This window comes from Takifugu flavidus, chromosome 3 (assembly GCF_003711565.1).
Source record: "Takifugu flavidus isolate HTHZ2018 chromosome 3, ASM371156v2, whole genome shotgun sequence".
NCBI lineage: Eukaryota > Metazoa > Chordata > Actinopteri > Tetraodontiformes > Tetraodontidae > Takifugu > Takifugu flavidus.
The window spans coordinates 7,476,508-7,501,484 of NC_079522.1; the positions used below are offsets into that span (position 1 = coordinate 7,476,508).

Sequence of the window (24,977 nt, forward strand, 5' to 3'; positions counted from 1 at the left end):
TCCTTTAGAAACGTCAGCATCTGCCCCTGAGCTCAGTTTAGCCCGTTCAGCTAAGTGATAGCAGACGCTCTTCTCAAAGAGTCCCATTCTTTGTGAAATTAGCGTTATATTCCAGCCCTTTTCTTTTGTGTCATAGCGGTCCTGTTCGGCTCGGGCCAAACTCCTACAGTGGCTTCTCCTTCCTGCTGCTGGGCCCATTAATGTGATTAACTCGCTCAGGAAGGCTGGTGCCTGTTGTAAATCAGCAGTACTCTGGTTATAAAAGGTTCCAGCGTCCTATTTCCAGGACGAAGAACAGGGCCTAGCTAGGTATGGCCGCAGCGAGAACAGAAACAAACCTAAATCATTCTAATTTGATATTCAGTAGCAGTCCAGTCTTAAAAGCACCCTTAAAACTAAACTGTTCGTTCTGTCTGGCAGCATCTGTAAACAGTGCGCGTCATCTGGACACACAACCCGTTCCTACAAACAGCTGGCGGTACCTCTGTGATTAGAGTGTTATTATAGCTCAGCAGACCGCCGTTTAAATTAGGTGCACTGGGTGCGGTTCAGGGACAGGCCTTCAGTACGCTGCGCCAGCGGGCTTCCGAATCAGCTCGTTACGTCACAATTCATAAATCAAACACATTCTATTCAACTCGAGCTCTCAAATCCGTTAGCAGTGAATTAGCATGTGTGCACCAGTTTAGAAAGGAGACTATTACAGGTGAGGAGGGATGGAGAGAGGCTTATTTCTAGAGTTTCTCCAGCTTCAACAGCTCAGTTCGTGATCATTTGTGATTGTTGGGGTGAGTTGGCACAACCTGCCTTTAAGGCTGCTCCATCTCAGGCCAGAAATAGACGTGGTTTTCCTGTACGGCCGAGCTAACGGTGGCTAAGTAGCTGCTGTCTCAGGGCGGAAGGCAGGATTGATGGCAGCCTGTTCATTTCTTTACTTAGCGGTGGATGGAGTGGTTCCCCTCACTTCCCCGTTTCCATTGATTGCGCATACTTGTGATATTTCAAATGCAGAGATCAGAAGAGGAGACTTTTTTAGTTTCTGAAATGCAATTTGTCGTCTACTGTCACGAGGCCACTATTTAGCCTCCTTTCCCCATCTATTCTCTCCTTAAGGGTATTTTTTCAGTGACCAACCCCCACGCAGATATCTTCCTGGTGGCACGGGTCGAGAAGGTGCTGCAGAATGGCATCACGCACTGCGCCGAGCCATACATCAAGACCTCTGACGTGAACAAGGTTTGTGCCGCACCTTTTTTAAAATTATTCCGCCCTTCAAGTCACCAGCAGGATTGTCTGAAATGTAGTTTCTTTGTTTGTGGTGTTGCAGACGGCTCAGAAAGTGCTCAAAGCCGCCAAACAGACATGTCAGCGCCTGGGTCACTTCAGAATGCCCTTCGCCTGGGCGGCCAAGTAAGACCCAACGCAAGATCTCCCATGATTCCAAAGTGATGCCTGACATATTTGAGCTGACTCTCAGTCATTGGCTTTGGGGGAACGTGTTTCCAGGCAAGTGTTCAAAGATGCTCAGGGAAGCTTGGACATGGATGGCAAGTTTTCTCCACTGTACCGACAGGACAGCAGCAAAATCTCCACCGATGACCTCATCAAGCTGCTGGCTGACATCAGGAAGTGAGTCACGGTCACCCTTCTGCCCTTTGTTATGAGAACTTGGCCCGCCTTTTACACACTATTTGTTTTTGTTTTTTCCCATCAGACCCGAGAAGAGCAAGCTTCAGACCATCCCCGGACAGCTGAATGTCACGATCGAGTGCGTCCCACCTGACTTCTCCAGTATGTTGTGGACGCTCCCCGTGCTAACATTTGTACAACAGACCACCAGCTTTAAGAGTCGTTCAAAGGCTCTGTGTTTGTTCTGCCTACTGTCGAATGTTCCTCCTCTGATGTAATTTAGTGACAATCACACCTACTCTGTATAAACAGTGGGGTATAAATTCAGCAAGTTCTGATCCACTCTGTGATCTAACCGGTAACCGAAGAAGCTAACTTTAGGCAACCCCCTGCCCTGTTTTCCCCAGATACTGTCACTTCCTCCTACATTCCTGTCAAACCCTTCGAGGACGGCTGCGAGCGCGTGTCGGTGGAGGTCGAGGAGTTTCTTCCTGAGGTTGCAAAGTACAACTACCCGTTCACCACATACAAGAACCAGCTCTACATCTACCCCCAGCAGCTCAAATACGATAACCAGAAGACCTTCACCAAGGTGTGTAACGTAAAGAAACATGAATGGTTGAAGGAACTATGAAATCCTGCTTGCTTTAATGCGAGTTTGTTGCTCGAATTTTCCATTCCAGGCTAGAAACATTGCCGTCTGCATCCAATTCCGAGACTCGGATGAGGAAGGAGCCACTCCGTTAAGGGTATGATGTCTTAGCTGTTTAATTTTCCTTCATTTTGGGGTAAATCTGAGCAAACAAGACTGTAAGAATTGGGTTTTTTTTAGACATTAGACATTAACTAAATTATTCTTTTATTTTGTTTTCTTACCAATGCCGAATTCTAACTGGAGGAAATGTCAGATAGTATGGTCCAAATAAAGTTCGACCCAAAACTGCGACTGTGATTAATAACATGCGGCTCTTGACTTTATTTTTTTTTATTGCTTTTTGCTAAATGGAAGCAAAAGTGCAGTGCAGGGCCAGAAAAGGCAAAAACGGAGCGAAAGCTCACAGAAGATGATGATTATAGTTGGTACAGGAAGAAAATGAACGGTCGCCCTTTTTTCGCCACTCCTCTCCAGCCACACACGTCAAATATTTGCGGGCGGAAAAGTCACATTGGCGCATCGCAGCTCGTCTGGCCTTACGGGACGGGAATCCCTGGCCCTCATCTCTCCCAACAGAGCGGATTCTGACGCATTCTTGGGTGTCGTATCTGAGATCGTATGATCTTAATCACAGGTGGCAGAAGCTGCGGGAAGCTTTGCGCTTTCCTGTAAGACCAACCTGCCAAGTGCTGCCTTCGTGTTGTTACACAAGTTAGGAATAATTGCATTTTTTTAGCACAGATCTACCTTCACTAGCGCAGGTTTGATCTATGGTTTCCTCTGACACTGTCTTACTGTAAAGAGGAATAATATGTTAATAGCTATAATAATATGTAATATGATAATACCTTATTTTCCCCTCATCTCTAAAGGTAGGGGGTCCCCCCGAGTGGGGCTAAAACCACTACAGCAGATCTTTGGTAAAATCTGTAATTGTCACCTTTCCCATGCCATTCCTCCTCCTCCTCCTCCTCCTCCTCCTCCTCCTGCCCTCATCAGTCTCAATCTGTGAAGCTCCAGGACCCCGTCCTTCCTGTGGCCACAGTTTGCTCATTATCGCCAATTAGCAATGACTTCACTTTGCGTTCTCATTATCCATCCGACCATCTGAGCAGATTCTTCCTTTTTATAAAAAAAATTAAATCCAAACCTCCTGACACGGCTTTGTTTTTCCGATCCGAACTATTTCAGTTAGGAAAAAAATTGGCGTCTAAAGCCCAAGAATGTTTTTTTTGAGGTGAGCAAAGGTTCTTTCAGATTCCGTCCCCCAGTTTCTTCATTTTTAATCCGACTCACAACAAGAGGCTTTTCGTGATTCCAGAATTAGACGAATAGACGAATGACTGATGTGCAAACCTGTCTTTCAGTGCATCTATGGCAAGCCAGGGGACTCTCTGTTTACCAGCAGCGCCTATGCGGCCGTGCTGCACCACAACCAGAGCCCGGAGTTCTACGACGAGGTGAGAACCCTGTGTTCTGTTAAATAAATCCAGGCCAGAGCCGTGACGTCGCTCTAGAAAGGAAAAGAAGTGCAGTCAGGGCACGGCCCAGTGGGGTGTCGCGAAGGGGAGTCCATATGGCCCGATTTCAAACAGATTAGGATTTTCAGAGACCCCGTTCTTGCCCACATGCTCACTCAGCGCGGTCGTGCCGAGTCTTGCACGCGTTGTAGTTTATTTGCCACCACAGGCTTCAATTCCACTCATATCTTGATGAAAGTCTCCTCGGAGGACGTTATCTTTCTTCACATTTCGCCGGGATTTTTTTCTTTGTGCATACCCTCATTGGGTAGTGAAAAGTGTTACATTATTTTTACTTCTACTCATTTATTTAAAAAAAAAATAATAACCACATGTCTCTAATGCACAATGAACATCCAGTAAATACGATATAAATCGGTTATAACTATCGGCATTGCCTGTATGCATTGCAGATTGCTGTTTTTTAATTTATTTATTAAAGGTTTGATACATGAAATCATTTACTTGATCATCAAACTAACACGTGGTGGTCAACTGCAAAAATAACAAAAGACCTTTAGGATAGTGTGTGCGGATGTTGCCCCCTACTGGTAGACTTTCTAAACTGCAAGTCCAATGGGTGTAACCTGATGGGACATTCTTGAGGTACTGACATTTATGTCTTAACTTAATCGTTTTAGAATAAAGCCATTGGTTTTAGCCAAGTTTATTAAATAATCAGCTGCTTTAACCATTTATGCAGTTGTCAGTATGGTTTTACATCAAAACATCTTTATTACAGTAGCAAATGTGTTTATTCACTATGCGTTCCAGCCCACAACTGTTACAGGTTGTAGGACACAGTCATGTCTTTTCATTCTGCACAGGTTAAGCTCGAGCTGCCGGTCCACATCCACGAGAAACATCACATCCTCTTTGTCTTCTATCACATCAGCTGTGAGTCCAGCAGCAAGGCCAGCAACAAGGGAGTGGAGACACTCGGTGAGGAAACCTGCGACCATATGATTGTAGCCTGTATCAAACACTATTCCGTATAAAGTCCCGCTGATGCTGTAGTTTTGCTCGTGTGTGCAGTGGGATACTCTTGGATACCTTTGCTGAAAGAAGGGAGGATGCAGTCGGTAGAGCTCCAGCTGCCCGTAGCTGCTACTCTGCCTGCTGGATACCTGTGTCAGGACACCAAGAAGGTGCAGTCATGTCCCTATTTGTCTATACCTAGCCATGTTTACAAGGATGCAATTATTCGATGAGGGAAAAATTGTGTCAACTGCTGAGCTGGTTTCCAAAACTACAGCCCCTGCTGGGTGTTCCTGGTCTGCAGCAGTCAGTATCCAGCCAAAGTGGACCAAAGAAACCCCCGTGGGCAGCCAAGGCTCACCGTGGCCTGGGTGTTCGATCCAACACACCAGCTAGCCCAACGCCCCAAAAAATGTTCACACTGGTTCCGACAGAGAGGTGTCAGAATCCAGTCAGGGTGGTGACAGATGCGTTGTCTTTAACGTCACACGGACGGTCGACGCTTCTCTTACCTGGGGAGAATATGACAGCAGTTCTGCTGGGAACCGTTGGGTCCTGCCATCCATGTGGGGACCACCTATATAAAAAGCAAAGGTTGGACATAATAATGAATTTGGGGTCTTGACTTGACCTCCAGGTCCTCCAAGATGTCAAGTTTCTTACATCCTGGTGTCAGATAACACCTTCAGGGGTCAGGATCAGGGCAGTTTTCACAGCGAAATCGGAGCAAGCATTAGGAAGGAAGCTGATTAATGTAGATGCTTATAGATGCTTCTGTTACTAATGTGTGTGTTTCTCATTCTTTTACCTTAGTTTATTTATTCTTATGTTGTGTTCACTCCCCAGTCGCATCCTGACATCAAGTGGGTGGAAAACGCCAAGACGCTGTTCAAAGTCAGGATTCACGTAGCATCAACCATATATGCCCAGGTACAGCAGGTTTATTATTTCTCTTCAAATACTGATGTGGCTATACAGCAGGGGGGGCCAAATGCAGAACTGGGGGCCACAGGAGAGCCTGGTTTATGAGAAAATGCTTCCTCAAAGTTACAACGGAACAGAAATTGAAGCGTTTTTTTTCTGCTTGGTGGGACAGAAAACCCGGTCTGCTGTGAATTCAAAGACTGGATTTGGCCAACGGATTACCTGGTTTAATGACACAGAGTGTGTCCTTTTATGATGTAATGTGTCTTCCCCAGGATCTGTATCTACACAAATTCTTCCAGCACTGCCAGTTGATGACCTCAGAAGGCAACCCTGCAGAACTTATCAGATACCTGAAGGTGCCTTTCCTTCTAATACTTTAGACATTTAGATCAGCGACGGGTGACTCCAGTTCCTCGTGGACCAGATTCAAGCCAGGTTTTCCATCCTACAGGTAGAAAGCACTTTCACCTGGGACTCCACTTCCCATGGCGGAAGCAGTTTCTTCCTGGTAGGGCACAAAACCTGGCTTGAATCCAGACCCGGAGGACTGAAGTAGCCTGATTTAGATGTATCCAAATATTCTCAGCAACCTGCTTTATTCTACTGAGCTTGTTTCATTTATTTCCCGCCTCCATTAGTGCCTTCACGCCACAGAGACTCATGTAATCATCAACTTCCTGCCAACAGTGCTCATGCAGCTGTTTGAAGTGCTCACAACAGCAAGCAAAGACACCCAAGAAATTGCTGTCAATTGCCTGCGGTCAGTCCCTGTAGTTTATGTCCCGCCAGTGTTATTTAATAGCGTTGTACTGTACAGCGTTTATGACTGTCCTGTGCCGTGCTTTTCAGTGTGATCATACATATAGTCTCTAGATGTCATGAGGAGGGCCTGGAGCACTACTTGCGTTCTTTTGTCAAGGTAATTTTAAGACTAAAGATGTCTTTGTGACAAAGTCAGCCTTTGCAAGCCTTGCATGTGTTTTTGATTTGAACATTTCTCCTGTTCATAGTACGTATTTGTGACCAACAACTCTGCATCAGGAAAGTCAGTGACCACTCATGAGGTGCTGGCCACTGCAATGACAGCCACCTTAAAACACACGGCGGATTTCAACACCAGCAATAAACTGCTCAGGGTAGGCGGTCAGGCTTCATAATGTCGTTCAGCCCTGCTTCAGCCCTGCTGTAGTACCAGGATCAAACCGCATGAGGGCGCGCATCAGCCAAAATAGCTTCTTGTTCTTGCGCTTTGATGTTCATCTCCCAATGTTTAACAGCGTCATTTCTGTTAAAATCAAACCCACAGTACTCCTGGTTCTTCTTTGAAACAATGGCTAAATCCATGGCCCAGTACTTGCAAGAAGGCAGCCGCATGAAGGTACTTTCATATTTATTCAGGCTGTTTTGATACCTCTCAGATAAAATCTAGCGTGATAACTTTGGCTTTCATTGGTTTACATGTTGTTTTCATTTCCACTGTTCCATCACACTCCAGTCAACAAAAGTGACTTCTACTTGACACTGAAAGCAAAGCAAATCATTCACGTATGCGTTTTGTTTATTTTTTTACTCCTGCCAATGAAACCTGTCTGTCCAGATGCCACGCACCCAGCGCTTCCCTGAAAGTTTTCATCAAGCGCTCCAGTCCTTGACGCTGTCGATCATGCCACACATCACCATCCGCCACATGGAGATCCCAGAGGAGGCGCGCAGCATCAACCTAAGCCTGGCTAATTTCATTAAGGTCTGAATTGCCGTCTCTTCTCCGAGAGCTCGGCGCCTCGCAAAAGTCGTCCGACCTTTGGTGCTTTTTCCACAACATTCCACATCACAAGCAGAGGCATAAATACATTTTGTTGGGATTTTGTTTGATAAACCAACACTTTTGAAAGAATCAGTCTGAAAATCTGCATTTAGGTCTGGCAGTGGACAAAAGCATCATCGGCTTTACCAGCGTGGAATTACATGTGTAACGCTGCTCTCATTCTCTCTCCCTCTCCCTCCCCAGAGGTGCCTGACTCTCATGAACAGAGGTTTCGCCTTCGGTCTCGTCAACCACTACATGTGCCATTTCGGTCTCAAAGATCCAAAGGTATCTCAAGGGAAGAACATACGGTGGTCCAAACCCAACAAAGGAACACGTTATGCTAAAAGTAGCAAATGCTAATTTGCCTCTCCTCATTTGGCTGACAAAGCAAGCCAGAATGCACAACTTGGCAGTTTTCTTTGATAAGCAGCTAATATTTGAATAATGTCGAGTTATTCAAATGTTTGCATGGATAGCGGGGATGTTGGATTTGAATAATCTTGCACAGAGCTCACGCTAGCGCTTGTTTACACAGGTACTGTCGGAGATAAAGTTCGATTTCCTGGTGGCGGTGTGCAATCACGAGCACTTCATCCCCCTCAACCTACCCATGGCCTTTGGCCGCACCAAGCTGCAGAGGGTCCAAGGTGAGGGTCCGAACTCTCCTGCAGCCTATTTCTTATGCTTCTTACCGCACACGTAACCACATGCTGTCACCCTCCTCCCTTCTTAACCCACCTCACCTTCCGGCGTCATCCACACCTCTTTTAACCCGATTGTTTGGCCATATTTACGGGCCTCACACACCTGCTGTTGTTGAAAATTTGATCTTGTGAACATTTTAAAGAGCCATAAGATGAGGAAATGCTGCATGGATTGTTTTTGCCCCACTTCCTTTGTTTTTATTCCCTCCCCTCTCTTGTTTTTGTATGTTTGTGTGTGTTTTGCTTGTGGTCAGATTTAATCCCCTATGCGACGGAGCTTTTTGGCCCAGTAGGTAGGTAATGCTCACAGTACCTGTACTCGTACCATCTAAGCCGCCATGTCTGCACCTCTTTGTTCCTACCTGCCATGCTGTCAACACCCCCCCCTTTTTTTCTCCCAGGACATTCATTCATCCAGCAAAATTTTAATGGTAGGGTGGACGAATCACACTATGGACTTTTGTGGGAATTGACTGACCCTCCTTTCCCCATGCTTCATTTACACTATACTTGTAAACAATAGACATGGCTCTTTTTCTGGCGCTGGACTTCTCTGTGCCACTGAATGTCTCTCTCCTGCTTTGGCTTCACTCAAACCCTCAATTTGTGGCTGCCTCGCCTGGTTGTATATAAATGCACCACCATGACACAGACAGCCTCTCATTTCCTGTAGCATCCGTCTTGCAAATAGTTCCGTCCATTGCACCATTTTACCCGCAGCACGCAGTGAGTAATCCCTCTCGCTTGCTGATGCGGTGCTTGGAAGAGATCCCGTGCAGATGAATGCTTCCAGTTTGTTCGATTTGCTCGATTAAAGGAGCCCTGGTTTTTGCTATCCACTTAGCCATGTTGCACTGACATGTCCTGTGTGGTCCGACAACAGAGCAGAGTCTGGAGTTCAGCCTGACAGAGGAATGCTGCCGGAATCACTTTTTGGTGGGTCTCCTCCTGAGGGAGGTGGCTGCGGCCTTGCAGCAAGCGCCCGAGATAAGGCAGATGGCCGTCAGCGCGCTCAAAAATCTCCTCATCAAACACGCCATGGATGACCGCTACACAGTGTTCAAGGTAAAGGAGGGCGGGGCACCAAATGAGGAAGTAAACACAAGTGACAAAGTTTAAAGAAGTCAAATTAATAGACTAAAAATATCAGTATGCCTTTAAAACACTATCAAATGCCGAGTTTAACCAGACCGGAGGAAAAAATGGGACCGTATTCTTCGGACTATATGTCGCGCCGGAATATTCGTCGCATCTGTCGTCAGGACAAAAACCAGATGGTGAAGTAGCGTCGGAGCAAAGTGGCATTTATTTGGAAGCCTTCAGTTCACGACACAGAATGTTTTGGCTGGAGAAACAATTCATTCGCACAGTAGCCTCAATAAATATATTTGATATAAATGGATATGTTAAATATGATGAGTCAAGAAGTGACCAATTCCTTGAATCCTATCATCCTGGGTGTGTCGGAGTATTTTAGCCATGGGTGATATGGAGTTTAGCTTTTGACTTTTCATCAACCAGCCCACCAAAAAAAAAAAAAAGAACTCTGTTAAATACGGTAGAGTGAATCCACTGCAGTGCAACAAACATCGATCCAAAATTGTGATGCAGTTGTATAGATGATCTTTTCCGTGCGGCTATTTTAGAGAGAATCCTCTGAGTGTATCCTCAGTGACCACGAGGATTAAAAAAACACCGTTTCCATATTGAGAAGGCTGATGTGGCACTGCACCCTTAATGATCCATGAATGATACTGTCTAAATAAACTAGATCTAAAAACAAACGGTTGGAGAAAGAGCTTGTTATTACACAGTGCGTACCTTTATAACGCCCTTCTGATGTGAATGTTTTAGAACCAGCAAGCCAGGATCTGTTTGCTTTACCTGCCACTGTTTGAGCTGCTCTACCAGAACCTGAAGCACCTGTCGGCACAGCAGCACACCAGCAGCCCCGTCCTCGGTCTCAACGTGAGTCTCCTCAGACCCCTTGGGACTGACACCCAGGAGGTCTGCTCTCTCAAATCTGCCTCACGAACATTTTACACCACCAAGTAACCCACCTCCACCCCACCCCCCTCCACCCAGGGATCAAGGGATGACTTGATATCAGTGGGCTCCACAGACAGCCGGAGAATCAGCACCGCACTGGACAAAGAACACGGTGAGGCTGGATTTCTAATAAATATGCTGAGACTCAAACGTGACAGCTTCAGCAACCTTACAACAATCAGGAGTTTAAATGCCCCCCCCCCACTGCAGGCCTGCCGGTGCAGAACGGCCATGTCGTGAGACGTGAGGACTCCAGAGGCTCTCTGTTTACAGACCCAGGAACACTGGACAGCATGGAGGTGAAAACATTGACGCCAATCTGGTTCCGTCAGTTGCCATAAAGGCACTCGTTAAAAAAAACAGAGTATATTCGGGATCCTTTTTTTTTCCAAGCACATACTGTAAACTGTTCCAGTTTATGTTGCTCCCAACTAAAACAAAGACTGGGTACCAGATGTTACTCAAGGAAACGTTAGTTTTTGTGGAATTAGTGTGTTTATGCAGCGTACTAATGGAGAATTCTTTTGACCACCTGTATAAATACATGCTTTAGCACAGTGCATTTTGTTTATAGTGTCTTTAACCACAGTAGGTGTATTTCGCTCAAATCTGCTAAATCCTGTTGTAGATTCTGATGCTAATCCATCACTGATCCTGCGACTTGTGTCGACAGTCAACTTCTTAAATCCTATGGACCGGCTGAAGCCAGAGTTTCTGTATTCAGTTTTTGTTTATTGACTACAGCTGCAGCGACGTGGCTCCACCATCAGCAGCAGCCCCTCGCCTCCCGCCGGCAGACTGGGCCAGTATGAAATCAAAGGACTCCTGCTCTCCTTCCTGCACATTGTCAAGACCTTGTCAGACGGTCAGTGTTATGATATGTGCAGCTATCATGTTGCCCCCGCCTCCCGACCCCAGTCTGTAGGGGACTGGAGCCGAGAAGCGGAGGGTTGTTGGTTCAAGACGTGGTTTGGACAAAACTTGGAAGGTGTTCTAGTGTCAGGGGGAGCTGCCAGGACACCTTCAGAGCACCACCGTGGTACTCCTGAGCAAGGTTCCAAATGCTCACACAGGGCCTTGGATGGGCTGGCGACTTATTCAGGGTGTACCCTGCTCATGAAAGCACACATAGATGCTCAGATTGGCTTTCCTTTTAAGCCTACTAGTAAAACTGTGGCATCAATGTTGAAGGAAAGCAAGTGAGGCTCAAATAGAGAGCTGTTTACTTTTTAATGCAGCCTGAGTTGATCTGAGAATCAGGATGGTGAGAATGTCCAGGGGGAATTGGTGCTCGCAGCCTTCCCGGCACCGCTGCGAGCACGCAGTGTCTTTGTACTTACCAGTAAGTCTGCATTCAAGGCATATTCCACAACATTGTAGAGGGTTGGTGCTTAGGTTTTCTCTCATTTCCCTGCCTCAGTACTAAAGCGACACTTGTGTCCAGAAGGTGAATAAATATTCTTTGTCTCCTCATTTTCTCCCAGACACTCTGAATACCTACTGGAACAAGATCAACCCCCAGGACATCATGAACTTCCTCAGCTTGCTGGAGTGAGTTTGGAGCCACGTTGTTGTAGCGCATGGCACCTTCCTCTTCTCATTGCACGTTTCCTCTCTCGCAGGATCTGCCTGTTTCAGTTTCGCTATGTTGGAAAAAGAAACATTGGCCGGTAAGCTTGAAACCGCCCCCACCCCCAATCAAACTGTTAAATCTGTGTGGGAAGGCAGCGATACAATCTGAGCGCTTGTGCGTCAGACAGGTTTTTTTTACTCAGACAAGCCCATGAAGGTGATCTCATCGCGTTAATTGTTTTGTTTTTTACATCAAACCTAACAGAAGAGAGGGGAAGAAGCAAAGAATTATTATATTATTAGTGAAATATCAACAATTTTGTCTGGGGGTAGATAAAAGTACACTGCAAACGAGTACACTAACACATCCACCAGCATTCCAACACAACAGCAAACAGGCCCCAGCAGCCTCCCCACTCTTCACATGCCTGTCCTTGTTGGAGGCCACCAGGCTTCGAATGGTCCAAAATGCCTTTCATGCCACAGGGTCTACCCACCCCAAACCATATTGAGTCAAAGAACAGATAATTGGGGACCAGTACGACCAAAATTCCCACAATTTGTTTTTGGAGCGACCGAGCTTATGGGGACACTTGTTCCGTCTCTTAAGTGCTGTTCCGTCGCCAGGGGTCCCATATGTCTATTGTTGTGATGCTTTGCGAGAATGATTAGATGTCTGCAAGTGGACTAAAAATAATCCAAGTGGTTTTATGAGAAATCCAGAGAGGAGAACATCAATAGATAAACATGTATAAACATCGAGCGAAGGAACACAACCCTTTAGAGACTCATTTCGCCTTCACCCAGTTTTCAAATCTGTAAGTTTATATTTTTGTGTTTATCGTATGGCTGTTGTTTTTTGATTACTTTGTACAGGAGTCAGGAGGCATGCACTTCCAAGCTGTTCTCCTCCGACAGGAAGACACAGACGATGCCGCCTATGCGTTGCAACCGGGCCAGCCTGATGCAGACTAAACTACAGCAGTTTAGCACGATGGAAGCCTCCTTCACTCTCAATATAGGTGCACAGATCTTTATTTGCACACCAGCACCAAGCGATTTTACTTGTATCTTGTTTATTAAATGAGCCTGTGTTTGGTGTCTATGTGATGAAGGCACGGGGCCTTCGGAAGCCGAAATCCACCATCAGGCTCTGCTTGAGGGCAACATGTCCACGGAGGTCTGCCTCAGCGTCCTGGACGTCCTCTCTCTGTTCATCCAGTGTTTCAAGGTGACGTATCAACATATTCCCGCTGCTCGCTTGCAGAATAGGGACAGCCAGGAGGCACCCAGATGTTTTTGAGGATGAATCAAATTCTGATTCCTGCCCTAACGTGTCAGCGGCATGTGTGTTTGTTGTGGATTGGCGTTATCACTTGCATGTGCACGAATGAAGAATAATTTATTTGGAGAGGAGAGGCAGCCAAGGCCTAGCAGAAACCTGTCAGGTGTCCATTTCAATAAAATATATTTAACAAACACAGAACGACGATGAGCAAGTTTAATAAGGTTTTTCCACACATTTAAAAAGCTTAAAATAGCGTGAAGCTTGTGTAGTGGTGCATTATTACAACCAAATGCAGTAATACTCCAAATCAAAGGACATGTCTAACATGGTGTGTGTGTGTGTGTGTGTGTGTGTGTGTGTGTGTGTGTGTGTGTGTGTGTTGTGTGTGTGTGTGTGTGTCCACCCTTCAGACCCAGCTGCTGGACAGCGAAGGTCACAACCCTCTCATGAAGAAAGTGTTTGACGTTTACCTCACCTTGCTTAAAGTGGGGCTGTCTGAATCTGCCCACCGGCACGTGTTTGCGGCGCTCAGAGCCTTCATTAACAAGGTGCACAAATACACAACGAAATGATCCAAATGTCGCAATTTACGATAACTAAAGAAGAGCAAGGTAAGGCAGGCATCATCCTGGCTATTTTTCGACAATTAAAATGAGAACAGTGAGAAGCAATGGAGCACAGGAATATTGGTATTTTGGTATTTTTGGCATTAACATATATAATCTACCAGTAATAGGCTGAACTATGTTACATGTTGTCATTTGACGTACTCAGATGATGGTACTTTACCGCAAATATCCACCAACGACAGCATTAGAATGTCAGATTAAAAAATGACAGAAGTGGAACGTGCAAAGCTTTTAGACTCAGTGGCTTTAAAGGTGAACTAGGATTTCAAGGAGTCTGAATTTTTGCATTTGGCCTTCAAATCCAGCATCCAACAACTGGCCCAGAATCCTTTGCAAAAATACTGAAAACCATCTTGCCGTCTTTTGAAATCTTTCATTGAAGCTTCTTCTTCTAATCATTTTCTTTGGATATTGTTCATTCCAATCTGTAACTCCCTGCTCATCTCCCCTGCACTAAGTTTATGAGATTGCCCCCCCGCTCAGAACATACCTTTAACATACTAACACGCTGCCCCGCCAGTTCCCGTCGGTGCTGTTCAAGGGCCGCGTGACGCTGTGCGAGGCTCTCTGCTGTGAAGTGCTCAAGTGCTGCGTTTCCAAGCTGGCGTCCCTCCGGGCTGAGGCGGCGGTTCTGCTCTACCTGCTGATGCGGAACAACTATGAGTACACCAAAAAGAAGACCTTCCTCCGCACCCACCTGCAGGTGACGCCGCGGGACACAGAACAGTAACACGCAGTAACCTCTGCATGCCATATATTCTTTTTCTTGTTCTTTTTCCCGTTTAGATCATCATTGCTGTGAGTCAGCTGATCCCAGATGTGGCGCTGACGGGCAGCTCGCGCTTCCAGGAGTCGCTATCGATCATTAACAACTTCGCTAATAGTGACAAGGCCATGAAGGTACTGCTGTGTTGAGAAACAACCATAAGACTGAATGTTAGTGAAATGCAACATCCCTGAACATGAAATATGTCCATCTGAACAATCACACGGGTGCAGCAGCATGTCATTAAACTAAGACAGGACTCAAAACTCTGCGCGAAGCCTGAAATCCAACATGTGTGTGATTATTGTCTCTTTCAAGCAGGACTAAACTGACTTAAAATAACAGTATTGAACTATTTACATGTTTTCTCGTCTGTTTAAACAGTCCTCAGTGTTCCCCTCTGAGGTGAAGGGTCTGACCAAGCGCATCCGCACCGTGCTGATGGCCACAGCCCAGATGAAGGAGCACGAGAAAGACCCGGAGATGCTCCTGGACCTCCAGTACAGCCTGGCCCGGTCCTACGCCAGCACCCCCGAGCTGAGACGAACCTGGTTGGACACCATGGCCAGGGCACACCTCAAGAATGGAGATCTCTCTGAGGTAACCAGAGGGTCCCCTATCAGTCCTCTGCTCCCTTTAATCCATCGAAGGCTGAAATAACGTGTGTTCATACCAAGCTAACTGAAACGGTGTGCCTGAGCAAGAACGTATGGAACTTGTCCAGCACCATTTGTTGCATACTCGGGAAAATTGCATATAAAACGTGCACCTCGATCCGGACTGGCAGGGTCTGGTTTTTGTTTGTAAATGCAACAACCTTTTTTGAGAAATCACGATTTTTCTTCAACCTCTCTTAGCCAACCCTTTTTCGAGGGTCCACAGATCCCCCATAGTTTCACCCAGAAACACTGTTACGTACTCAAAACCGTACCTGTGGGGGTCTAGGGGGTTCAACCGCAAAAACGTAGGTGAAGGATGGAGGAGGGGCACGAGGGGAGCAAAGGGCCAGAGCAGAGGCACACAGTTACTATTTCTGGAGGATTGTTTATTCTGGTTCCCATCACTGTCTCTTCCTAAATACAGGGTAAAATAAGCACAGGTGAGTATACCAGCCGAAGGGCAGACATGTAAACAGTTGATTTATAGACTTATTTGACTGTGTGCTGAAGTCAGTTTGCTTTGTAGGTATGGTTAAACAAACATTATAATGAGATGTGCGGTTCGTTTGTGTGTTTTGTGGAGCTTCGTATTTCAGCATGTTTCTGCTCTTTCTACTCCTCATCGCCTTGGTTAAGGCTGATTTTCTCTGCCGTTTCTCCACAGGCGGCCATGTGCTACGTCCACGTGGCCGCGCTGATCGCAGAGTACTTGCACCGGAAAAGTAAGTCAACACGAAGCTCAATACAGTGATTAGTGTCATTTCTTTTTGCTGTTTTGTTCATTGTAAAAGGGTTTGAATGCCAATCTTTTGGTCTGTTTGCATTCTGTTTTCTTGGCCATTTTGAAAGAGTCTGTATTTCATCTCGTGAAGAAAGAAAAGTTTTGTAATTTATATGCCGCACCAGCGGTGACTCGTGTAACAAGATTGTAAAATCAAAACAGACATAAATGACTAAAAATGTTCCACACAGATTAGTTCTGTTTGGCAGTGCCCTCATGAAAGTTGACCAACCAGTCGGGGCGGTTGGGCTTCTTCCTGTTAGCACTGAACCAAGACCTAAAAAAACATGAAGACCTGAATATGGAAAATATCCACCCTCTATGGCTGAATATAATGCATACTGTATGTTCTGAACGGGGCACATGTAATCAGTGCCTGTACCTCCTCACTGCCCAGAACGGGTTCATGCCGCTACATCACGCTACATCACCCTTCGGTTCACTCCTCAACCCGTTAGCGTTCGCACCGTGAGGGTCCACTTCAGGTTGACTGGAGTTCCGATGAGCCTCCACACCTTCTCAAACTGCAAATGTCTGTAGTTGTTGTTGCCCTGCTTACATCTGCCGTAATAGCCTTGCTGTTTGGCTGTTATGTGTCCTGAAGAGCTGTTCCCCAGTGGTCTGGTGGCTTTTAAGAAGATTACCTTGAATATCGATGAGGAGGCTGCCATGAGGGAAGATACGGGAATGCAGGATGTTTATTACACTGAGGTACAAGTTGACTGCCTATAGTTCCCTCTCTTGCTTCTTACTGTAATAAGCTACTGGGTCAATTTTGATTCCTAATCAGTGCTGTTGTGGTAATCATTAAAACCTCTATAAAAATGTCTCCCTCTCTGCATTTTATAGGAGGTTTTGGTCGAGCATTTGGAGCTATGTGTGGACGCGTTGTGGAAGGCTGAGCGCTATGAGCTCATCACTCACATTGCAAAACTCCTGGTTCCCATTTACGAGAAGCGCCATGAATACACGGTAAAGAACAGAAGCACTTTATTTCGTCATTGTTAGCGTGACTCAATTTTGAGCTTGATTATTTATCGATTCATTCATGTCAATATCAGCTATAGTCATTCTTTTTTCCTCTGCGATCATCACATCTCTTTCAAGTTATCTCACTATAGGTAAAGAACATTTGGGCTTGTTTCTACCCATTTTTGTATTTGTTTTCCAGAAACTGAGCCGACTGTATGATACCCTGCACCGAGCCTACAATAAGATCATTGAAGTGACGCAGACGGGACGCAGGCTCCTCGGGACCTATTTCAGAGTGGCTTTTTATGGACAGGTGACCTCTGCAGCACGACTACAGCAGAACGACTGAGTGCTGTGCCACGTTATCATGTCGTATTACTGTAACAGGGACAGTTGGAAATGAGCTTTTGTGTCAGATGTTTTTAAATTTCAAATGTGTATTTCTTCATGCAAAACGTCACGTCTAAAGATTTAGCAGTTGTCTCACGTCTGCTGTGACAACAAAATGCACTCAAGCGCGTTCCTGCCAGTTCCTGGATGGGACGACTGTGTGAGTTTGTGTTCATTTTTTTTTGCAGAACTTCTTTGAGGAGGAGGACGGGAAGGAGTACATATACAAAGAGCCAAAACTCACCGGTCTTTCTGAGATCTCTCAGCGGCTGCTGACACTTTACGAGGACAAGTTCGGACAGGAAAACGTCAGGATCATTCAGGACTCAAACAAGGTGTTGTTGGAGAAGAGGGAGGAAAGAATGATGGAGGTTGTGGGTCGGACCATGCTTTTGCAAATAGAGAGAATTTATTTTTCATTATCTGGCTACTGTCAAGATCCCTCAGGAATTTTTAACAAGGACCTTCATTCTAAATCCATGTCATCCCAATGTCAGCTAGTCACACACTCTATGTAGGTTCTCCTCAAAAGGGTGGAGCACTCCCTCCGGGGCAGGCATGCCCCCCTGCCCCAAGCGGAGGGGTTCAAGTGTCTCAGTTTCCTGTCCGGGAGGCCGGGAAGAACTTATCGGAAGAGGGGGAGGGTGTGTTGTGATCCGGACTTTGCATTGGTCTCTTGTGGTAAATAAGGAACTGAGCCAAAAGCTAAAGCTCTAGATTTACCAGTTGATCTGGTTTAGACTGAGATGCTCAGTCATCTAGGTGAGGCTCAGAGTAAAGCTGCTTCAAATTGAGAGGAGCCAGATAAAGTGACCCTCGTACCTGGTCAGGGCAAACCCAGGACACCTCCCTGATGAGGGGTTCCGATAACGGCCCACCTGGAGGAGGTGCTGGGGCGGCTCAGGATGCATAGTATGTCTCCCAGCTGGCCTGGCAGCACCACAGGATTCCCTTGGAATAGCTGGACAAAATGGCTGGGAAGCAGGAAGCTTGAATTGCTTTGCTCAGGCTAAGGCCCATGTCCCCTGACCCCGAAAGGAGGATCCATGTTGTTCCTTTGGTGGATTTAGTACAACTTGTAGGATTTCCTGACTGATTTTTTTAATTCCTGAGCCAATCACGGTTTTGTTTATATTGGGCATGTTTCCTCCTCAGTCAGATCCCATCAGGTACTATTGAAAGTACTAAATTAAAATGACCCGTTATTTACTTCTGCCACAGGTGAACCCTAAAGACCTGGACCCCAAGTTCGCCTACGTCCAGGTGACCTTTGTCAAGCCGTACTTCGAGGAGAAGGAGGCGCCGGAGAAGAAGACCGACTTCGAGAAGTGCCACAACATCAGCCGCTTCGTGTTCGAGACGCCTTACACGCTGTCGGGCAAGAAGCACGGTGGTGTGGAAGAGCAGTGCAAGAGGAGGACCGTGCTCACAAGTGCGTAACACTGCTCACCAACAGCTGTTGAAAAAAGAAACACCTTTGAAACATTTTGGCTAACAGTGTCGCGCACTCTCCCCCCTTAGCTGCCAGCACCTTCCCCTACATGAAGAAGCGCGTGGAGGTGGTGAGCGAGAAGCACGTGGAGCTCAAGCCGGTCGACGTGGCCATAGACGAGATGAAGGCACGGACGGCGGAGCTGACCAAACTCTGCTCCAGTCAGGAGGTGGACATGATCCAGCTACAGCTCAAGCTGCAGGGCTGCGTGTCTGTACAGGTGCGGGTGGGGGCGGGACATACGTCGCAATCAATGCAATATTTTTATACAACGTCAGCCAATGTAAATGACTCCCAAGTCTTGGCTGTGTGTTACCTGCAGGTAAATGCGGGACCCATGGCCTATGCCAGGGCCTTCCTTGATGACAGCAGGTGCAACAAGTACGGCAACAAAAAAGTGAAAGACCTCAAAGACATTTTTAGGTGACCTTTTTTAAGCCGCCTGCGCATTTGTTACACCAAATCTTCCTTCCGAAGCCTTAAACGCTCCCCAAATAATGTCGCGGCAGGAATTTCGTCCAGGCCTGCAGCATGGCGCTGGACATTAACGAGCGTCTGATCAAAGAGGACCAGTTTGAATATCACGAGGGCCTCAAGACCAACTTTAAAGAGATGGTGAAGGAGTTATCGGACATCATCCACGAACAGGTGGGCACCTGGAATCAGAAAATATAGGTATTCAGTGTTGGGGTTTATGTCTCATCTGAGCCAAGGTCAAGTGGGTTTTTTTAAACCATCAGGACAGTAAACAAGGAGGAAGCTTCCAGATTAGTTGGGACATTAATTGACATGCAGAGATCCATTATGGCTTCTCTGTCTGCCCCACCCTGTCGTACCGCCGGCTCTTACGGTCGCTTACTGTAATGCAGTGGGTCTGACCAGAAGCTTCTTGTTGCGGTGCAATTGTTAATGTGTAACTATGGTGATGGCCTGAGTGGGAATTTATCACAATTCTTTGCCTGATACAAAACCGCATTTCCTCTCCATCATTTTCTCAGAATAATTACTCCCACTATCCCGTTCCCATTAGCATTATCCCATTCCCTTTCAGCCTTTGCCATCTTTTACTGTAAGAAACATGCAGAGCCTTGAAACTGCTGGATGAATCACCGTCTAAATGAACAGTAATATTTTGACTGTCACTCGGCCAATTACCAAACTAACTAGTCTGACTTTCTCTCTCCAATGTGCTGGCACGTAGCTTTAAAGGACCATCAGGTAATATTAATGTGTTCGACCTCACCTTGTGTTTTTGCCATTTTTTAAGCACGACATTTATTCATCATAGTCCCTCCAGTGTAAACATGCCCCTAGCATTAGTCTTCTGGTGGCCCCTGGGTCATCTAGATTCATGCAAATTGATCAAATAGGTTTCATTTTGCTCAGTAGCCCCTTTTCCATTGCAAAAACTTTTATCATTTACCCTGAGTTTTGAAAAACCTCAGCATGTTGCCACCAAAAGTAGCCAGGGAAAGAAACCTTGGACAGTCTATGAAAGAGTAGCCGACAAGCTAGCTGAGCGATGTGTGGAACACGCGCTAAAACAAATTTGTGAATGGTTTAAAATCTTAGCATAATGATAAAAGCTGAACCACAGTGAATTGCAGTGGAAATGCAAACCGCGGAGGTTATAGTAGTTATAGTTCCCTGTTGTTGGAGTAGGAGCTATGCTGAATTATTTTACACCAAATGTATCTTAGGTGATATGCAGCCTAGCGACTTATAAATAAATAGTCACAGCAAGTAGGTCACAAATAAATGACGGCTTCCTTCAAAGTTTGAATATCCATCCAGAACTAATAAATGCTCTCCACCAAACATGAAATGGGAAATGCTGCATTTCTTTAGCATGTGTGGCTGTGTGGCGGCCCTTTTTAAGGAGCTAAATTCTTTCCAAAACAAACTCAACATGTTGATGCAAAGGCAAGGGTATTTGGGAGGTTTCGTGGAGATTGAGGTAACAGTGTTCAGTCCTGAGACATAAGCTAGCTAACACCTTAGCATCTTATGAACCTCAATACACATTTTTATACTTGTATGACATTTTCTTTGCACTTGTGAGATAAGCTATATAATTTTCTGAAGCACATTTCTATTACACATACGTATTTGATTGATAGGACTGTTTTGCATATGAAATACAAACACACCCGTGTAGACATGTTGGAATTGCAGACCTCACTTTTATTTTTTATGACTCGTGAGGCATTTGTAAAAGGTGTGGAGTTTGTCACAACTTCAGCTCAAACAGTATTTTTTGCTTTTTTCTTTGGCTCCAGATTTATCAGGAGGACATGATGCGTTCGCTGTTACAAAACTCCCTCCATGTCTTTCGAGCAATCAGCGGGACCTCCACTGAGTTGGGCTGACTTCATATTTCCACAAAATTCATCACTGTTGACATCATGTCTTTGTCACTGGGGACTCTCAGCAATCACAATTGTTTAAGCCTTAATCAGTGTTACTGAGAATGTAGCAAGTTTTGTGCGTTTTCTTTTTCTCAGCGATTGACTGTTAATCTGTTTCAGCATGTAATACATTTTTGATACTCTTTTATCTGCAAAGGCATATTCCAGATCTATGCAGAACATTATAGCCGTACTTTGCACCTGGTTGTGTTTTGTCAAGAGATTTCAACCAGGCGAGTCTTTGGCCCGGCTCCAAGAGTTGTGTCCCAACAAGCAGGAAAAGTAAGAAACGCTCGTCCACAATGTGGGGCTTCCAAAAGGATTTTTGTCACAACATAAAAGTCACGCTCCGCAAACTGTTGACGCTCCAACACTAACCCAAACCACATATTCCACAACTTTCAAAATAGGATTCAAGATCAGAACTCCCTGGAGTAGGAGAGGTAAACTGAGGGAAGCTTGCCTCTGGGGGGGGGGGTGTGGATGAGATCCAGTGCCTTTCTGCTCTACCATTTTTAGTTTCATCCAGTTCCATGCCAGTTCCTCACAGTAATTCCCAAGTGCTACACTGTAATGTACAAGTATACTATTTAATATGTACATAATTTGTCATTGTGCTGTAAAGTAAACATGTTTGTACCTACTGTATATATGTTTGAATCCAAATCTGAGTCCCCTTATCATTTCTTTTTCTGCAGTAGATACATAGATGCAGCTGCTTGTAAGTTTATTATCATTATTTTTTAAATAAAACTTGAATAAAACAAACTGGGAGTAACGTGCAATATCACAATGATCAGGAGTTTCACTTTGACCTCGACCAAGGTTTGCGCTCAGTCCATTTCCAATCCGAGATTAATGATTCATTGACGCAGGCGGTTTCCGGGAAGACACTGCTGGCTTTGTTTTGTGCTTTCTTTGTTTTAATTGGACAGAGATTAAGAGTTTAGAAAAGAAACAAGTTATGAAAACTCCAAAGTCCCGCGAGAAGGGCGGATGGATACCTGGCATTGCACTCCCAAATAAATAGCTCGGTTCACCTCAGGCGTTTTACGGTTGACACGTCCCGGTTGTGGGGTGAGGTTTTGTGAGGACTCCGCCTCGACAGCCTCGGTGACTCAGCTCAGAGGGAGCTCCATTCTTTGCTCCCTTTCAAGGTGTTAAAACCGAGACTTTCCCCTTTGCGGCGACTTTATCAAACCCTATCTGAGCGCCCCGCCTGTCCCGCAGAATCCACCGCAGATATCACGCTTTCGCAGTTGTTGTTTTTTCTTTCTAATTGGGATTTTAATCCAACGCCGGGAAGAGGAGCAGAGTTCCAGTCACTTCCAGAAGACATGACTTCGCTCGTGCTGTTTCACTTCGCCTTATTCTCAACGGGAATAATGGCGACATTTAAAGACCAAACAGGTGAAACTCCCTTCAATGATTTGACTTAAGATTAAAATAAAAAGATTTGCTTCTTTTCTTTAATATATGTGTATTCGGACCTGTTTTACTGTGCGCGGTGCGTTCGCTGTACAGTCGGTGAAACACACCGCGCTTATTTAAAAATGTGATTTTGTAATCAGTGCAAATGACCTCTTATCACGAGTGTGAGGGAATGCCATTCTTTTACTACAATTGCGTCCTGAAATAGGTTAAAATATAGTTTGCTCCCACATAAAAGTGGCTTAAATATGTCAGAATGTTCTCTTTTGCAGAACGGTGTACGTTTATATGTTACAGTTTACAGTTTTTCCTGGATACATTGTCTCATACTGTGTTTTTTGTTGTTGTTGTTTATTTTTAAGAATCATGACAAATCATTTTCATTTAAAAAAAAAAAAAAATAAGAAAGAAAACGTTAAATATTTGGGTTAGTAAATAGATGCGCCCCAGTATAAAAGAAGCGTCTGTTTTTGATATGGCGACACAGGAAGTGGATGCCTTCTATGTTGTTGATTGTTCCTTTTTGTTTATGCCAGTAAAACCTAATCATCGTTCCTTTTGTTTTCATTAAATCTTGCCCAATATAGAAGAAACGCAACACTGCTGTGCATGAAAATACCAACAAACCTTTTAAGAAATTATTATAATTATGCTTTTATGGCACTGTATTAAGTATAGGCCATATTTTAAAAAGAAACAGAAATAAAAGGAAACAGGCAATTATTGGAACCTAAAATAAACAGAATCCCCCCCATCCTCCTTCCACAGTTATATGGTTAGCCACTCACTTTCCTTAAGGTTTTATTTGTGTTTTTAGGTAAATGTCTGTTGGTTGAAGGCTTATTTGGGAATAAACAGTGGTAAGAGCTGAAAGATATGCAAATATTGAACGAGCCTTTAAATTGAATTGATGCACAGAGGTGACCGCTCTGTCAGTGCTTTTTAGCTATATTTAACAGAGTTTTCTTTGCATAGGTCCTTTTATGTTCTTGTTACTGAGCTCGGGTTATTCCAATGTCCTCGGAAAGGAAAGATTAATGGGAGGCGCTTAAAAAAAACATCTAAATGAGATTCCTCCTTCTTGCAGAGAGTGCAGGACCTCCAACAGAACTAAAACGAAAGTGGCTGGATCCAATTACAGTGGAACTATCCTGGATGAAGCCAGGCGGTCTATCACATAATGGTGATGTCAACTACGAATTCACTGTCGATAAAGAGGTTTGTCAAGCATTTGATGGGGAACCTTGTCTAAAAGCATGTGGTAACTGGTCTGTTATGTAAATCAAACGATCTCAATACAGTACACATGAACATTTTACCTCAGAAACTGGAAATAACATCTGTGTATATGTATATATATATATATATAAAGTATATATATATAATATTTTTTTAAATATTTTTTTACAAAACCATTTATGCTTATTGATTCAAAATGTGAACTGCTATATAAACATAGAGGACAATTACTAAATCAAATTAATATTTAATTAGCTCTAGGATAACTCCTTGAATATGCAGCACCGCTCAACGATGTTGTTGCAATAAGAACAAACAAAATTCCTCAGCTGAGATTGTGAGCGAAACATCTTCATATAACATTATTCCTACAGATCAGGAAATCCAAAAATGACCCTATTTGAGGCAGTCTGAGGCGCTCTGACGGTATAAGGATTAAAACAACGCGTTTCAACTCACATCGCCTTCATCAGGATAACATTGTTTAGAGTGCATGTGTGTTCATTTTAATTAAGCAGCAGTCATGTGACAAAAGGCGTCGAAATAAAAATGCAGTATTTTGACACTTCAGAGCAGAAACTTCAAAAGCCAGCATCCTCACAATGAAGACCAGGCTGTTTTCGGATTTCCACACTAACTGCTAGTTCCTTTGTTTTGGTTATTTCTTCTTTAGAGGACCGTCTCAAGTCTCACACATTTTCTACCATTCTCCATAATCTGATTCGCAGGTGGGAAAACTGCGTTCACAAGAAAATACTGGAATTTATATAACAAATTTGTTCACTCGGGAGATGGATTCTAAAAACTGGACGTTCCAAGTTTGGATTTCTAATGCAAACCAGAGTTTGATAAAGCCTGCAACTTTAAATTTCTCTCCCATGAAACAAAAAGGTGTGTAGCCAATCGATGGATGACAATTTTATATCGATTGCATTTTATGGATCCATTATGTTGTCCTCAACTGTTCACAGCCGAGCTGGTGAAAAACTTCAAATGTTTCTTGAACGACAGAAAGCTGAACTGTTCTTGGATCCCGGTAGATCCGTCTCTAAACCTGACAGTCCGTTATAGGTGAGTATTC

General features: G+C 44.8%; 1 protein-coding gene across 4 annotated transcripts in view; it reads left to right on the forward strand.

The window, feature by feature from the left end:
* The window catches only part of dock11 (dedicator of cytokinesis 11), a 34,683-nt gene extending 12,689 nt beyond the window's left edge, over positions 1–21,994 (forward strand). Inside the window, exons 13-56 of one of the 4 annotated variants that reach the window (XM_057026320.1) lie at positions 1,114–1,236; positions 1,328–1,410; positions 1,507–1,629; positions 1,715–1,791; positions 2,037–2,221; positions 2,313–2,378; positions 3,652–3,744; positions 4,632–4,746; positions 4,840–4,952; positions 5,629–5,712; positions 5,982–6,065; positions 6,348–6,469; positions 6,559–6,628; positions 6,720–6,845; positions 7,016–7,087; positions 7,307–7,453; positions 7,718–7,801; positions 8,052–8,163; positions 8,475–8,513; positions 8,622–8,651; positions 9,104–9,285; positions 10,075–10,188; positions 10,306–10,381; positions 10,480–10,568; positions 11,014–11,134; positions 11,754–11,820; positions 11,892–11,939; positions 12,718–12,863; positions 12,957–13,072; positions 13,540–13,677; positions 14,279–14,461; positions 14,545–14,658; positions 14,909–15,124; positions 15,848–15,905; positions 16,569–16,675; positions 16,814–16,936; positions 17,136–17,249; positions 17,515–17,661; positions 18,548–18,758; positions 18,848–19,038; positions 19,141–19,241; positions 19,328–19,466; positions 20,020–20,036; positions 21,098–21,994. In XM_057026320.1, coding sequence (XP_056882300.1) covers positions 1,114–1,236; positions 1,328–1,410; positions 1,507–1,629; positions 1,715–1,791; positions 2,037–2,221; positions 2,313–2,378; positions 3,652–3,744; positions 4,632–4,746; positions 4,840–4,952; positions 5,629–5,712; positions 5,982–6,065; positions 6,348–6,469; positions 6,559–6,628; positions 6,720–6,845; positions 7,016–7,087; positions 7,307–7,453; positions 7,718–7,801; positions 8,052–8,163; positions 8,475–8,513; positions 8,622–8,651; positions 9,104–9,285; positions 10,075–10,188; positions 10,306–10,381; positions 10,480–10,568; positions 11,014–11,134; positions 11,754–11,820; positions 11,892–11,939; positions 12,718–12,863; positions 12,957–13,072; positions 13,540–13,677; positions 14,279–14,461; positions 14,545–14,658; positions 14,909–15,124; positions 15,848–15,905; positions 16,569–16,675; positions 16,814–16,936; positions 17,136–17,249; positions 17,515–17,661; positions 18,548–18,758; positions 18,848–19,038; positions 19,141–19,241; positions 19,328–19,466; positions 20,020–20,025 — 4,755 coding nt within the window. In that variant the 3' untranslated portion in view covers positions 20,026–20,036; positions 21,098–21,994. The remainder of the gene's footprint in view (positions 1–1,113; positions 1,237–1,327; positions 1,411–1,506; positions 1,630–1,714; positions 1,792–2,036; positions 2,222–2,312; positions 2,379–3,651; positions 3,745–4,631; positions 4,747–4,839; positions 4,953–5,628; positions 5,713–5,981; positions 6,066–6,347; positions 6,470–6,558; positions 6,629–6,719; positions 6,846–7,015; positions 7,088–7,306; positions 7,454–7,717; positions 7,802–8,051; positions 8,164–8,474; positions 8,514–8,621; positions 8,652–9,103; positions 9,286–10,074; positions 10,189–10,305; positions 10,382–10,479; positions 10,569–11,013; positions 11,135–11,753; positions 11,821–11,891; positions 11,940–12,717; positions 12,864–12,956; positions 13,073–13,539; positions 13,678–14,278; positions 14,462–14,544; positions 14,659–14,908; positions 15,125–15,847; positions 15,906–16,568; positions 16,676–16,813; positions 16,937–17,135; positions 17,250–17,514; positions 17,662–18,547; positions 18,759–18,847; positions 19,039–19,140; positions 19,242–19,327; positions 19,467–20,019; positions 20,037–21,097) is intronic. The other 3 variants (XM_057026316.1, XM_057026317.1, XM_057026318.1) reach the window with 3 other exon arrangements.
* The last annotated feature ends 2,983 nt before the right edge of the window (positions 21,995–24,977 follow it).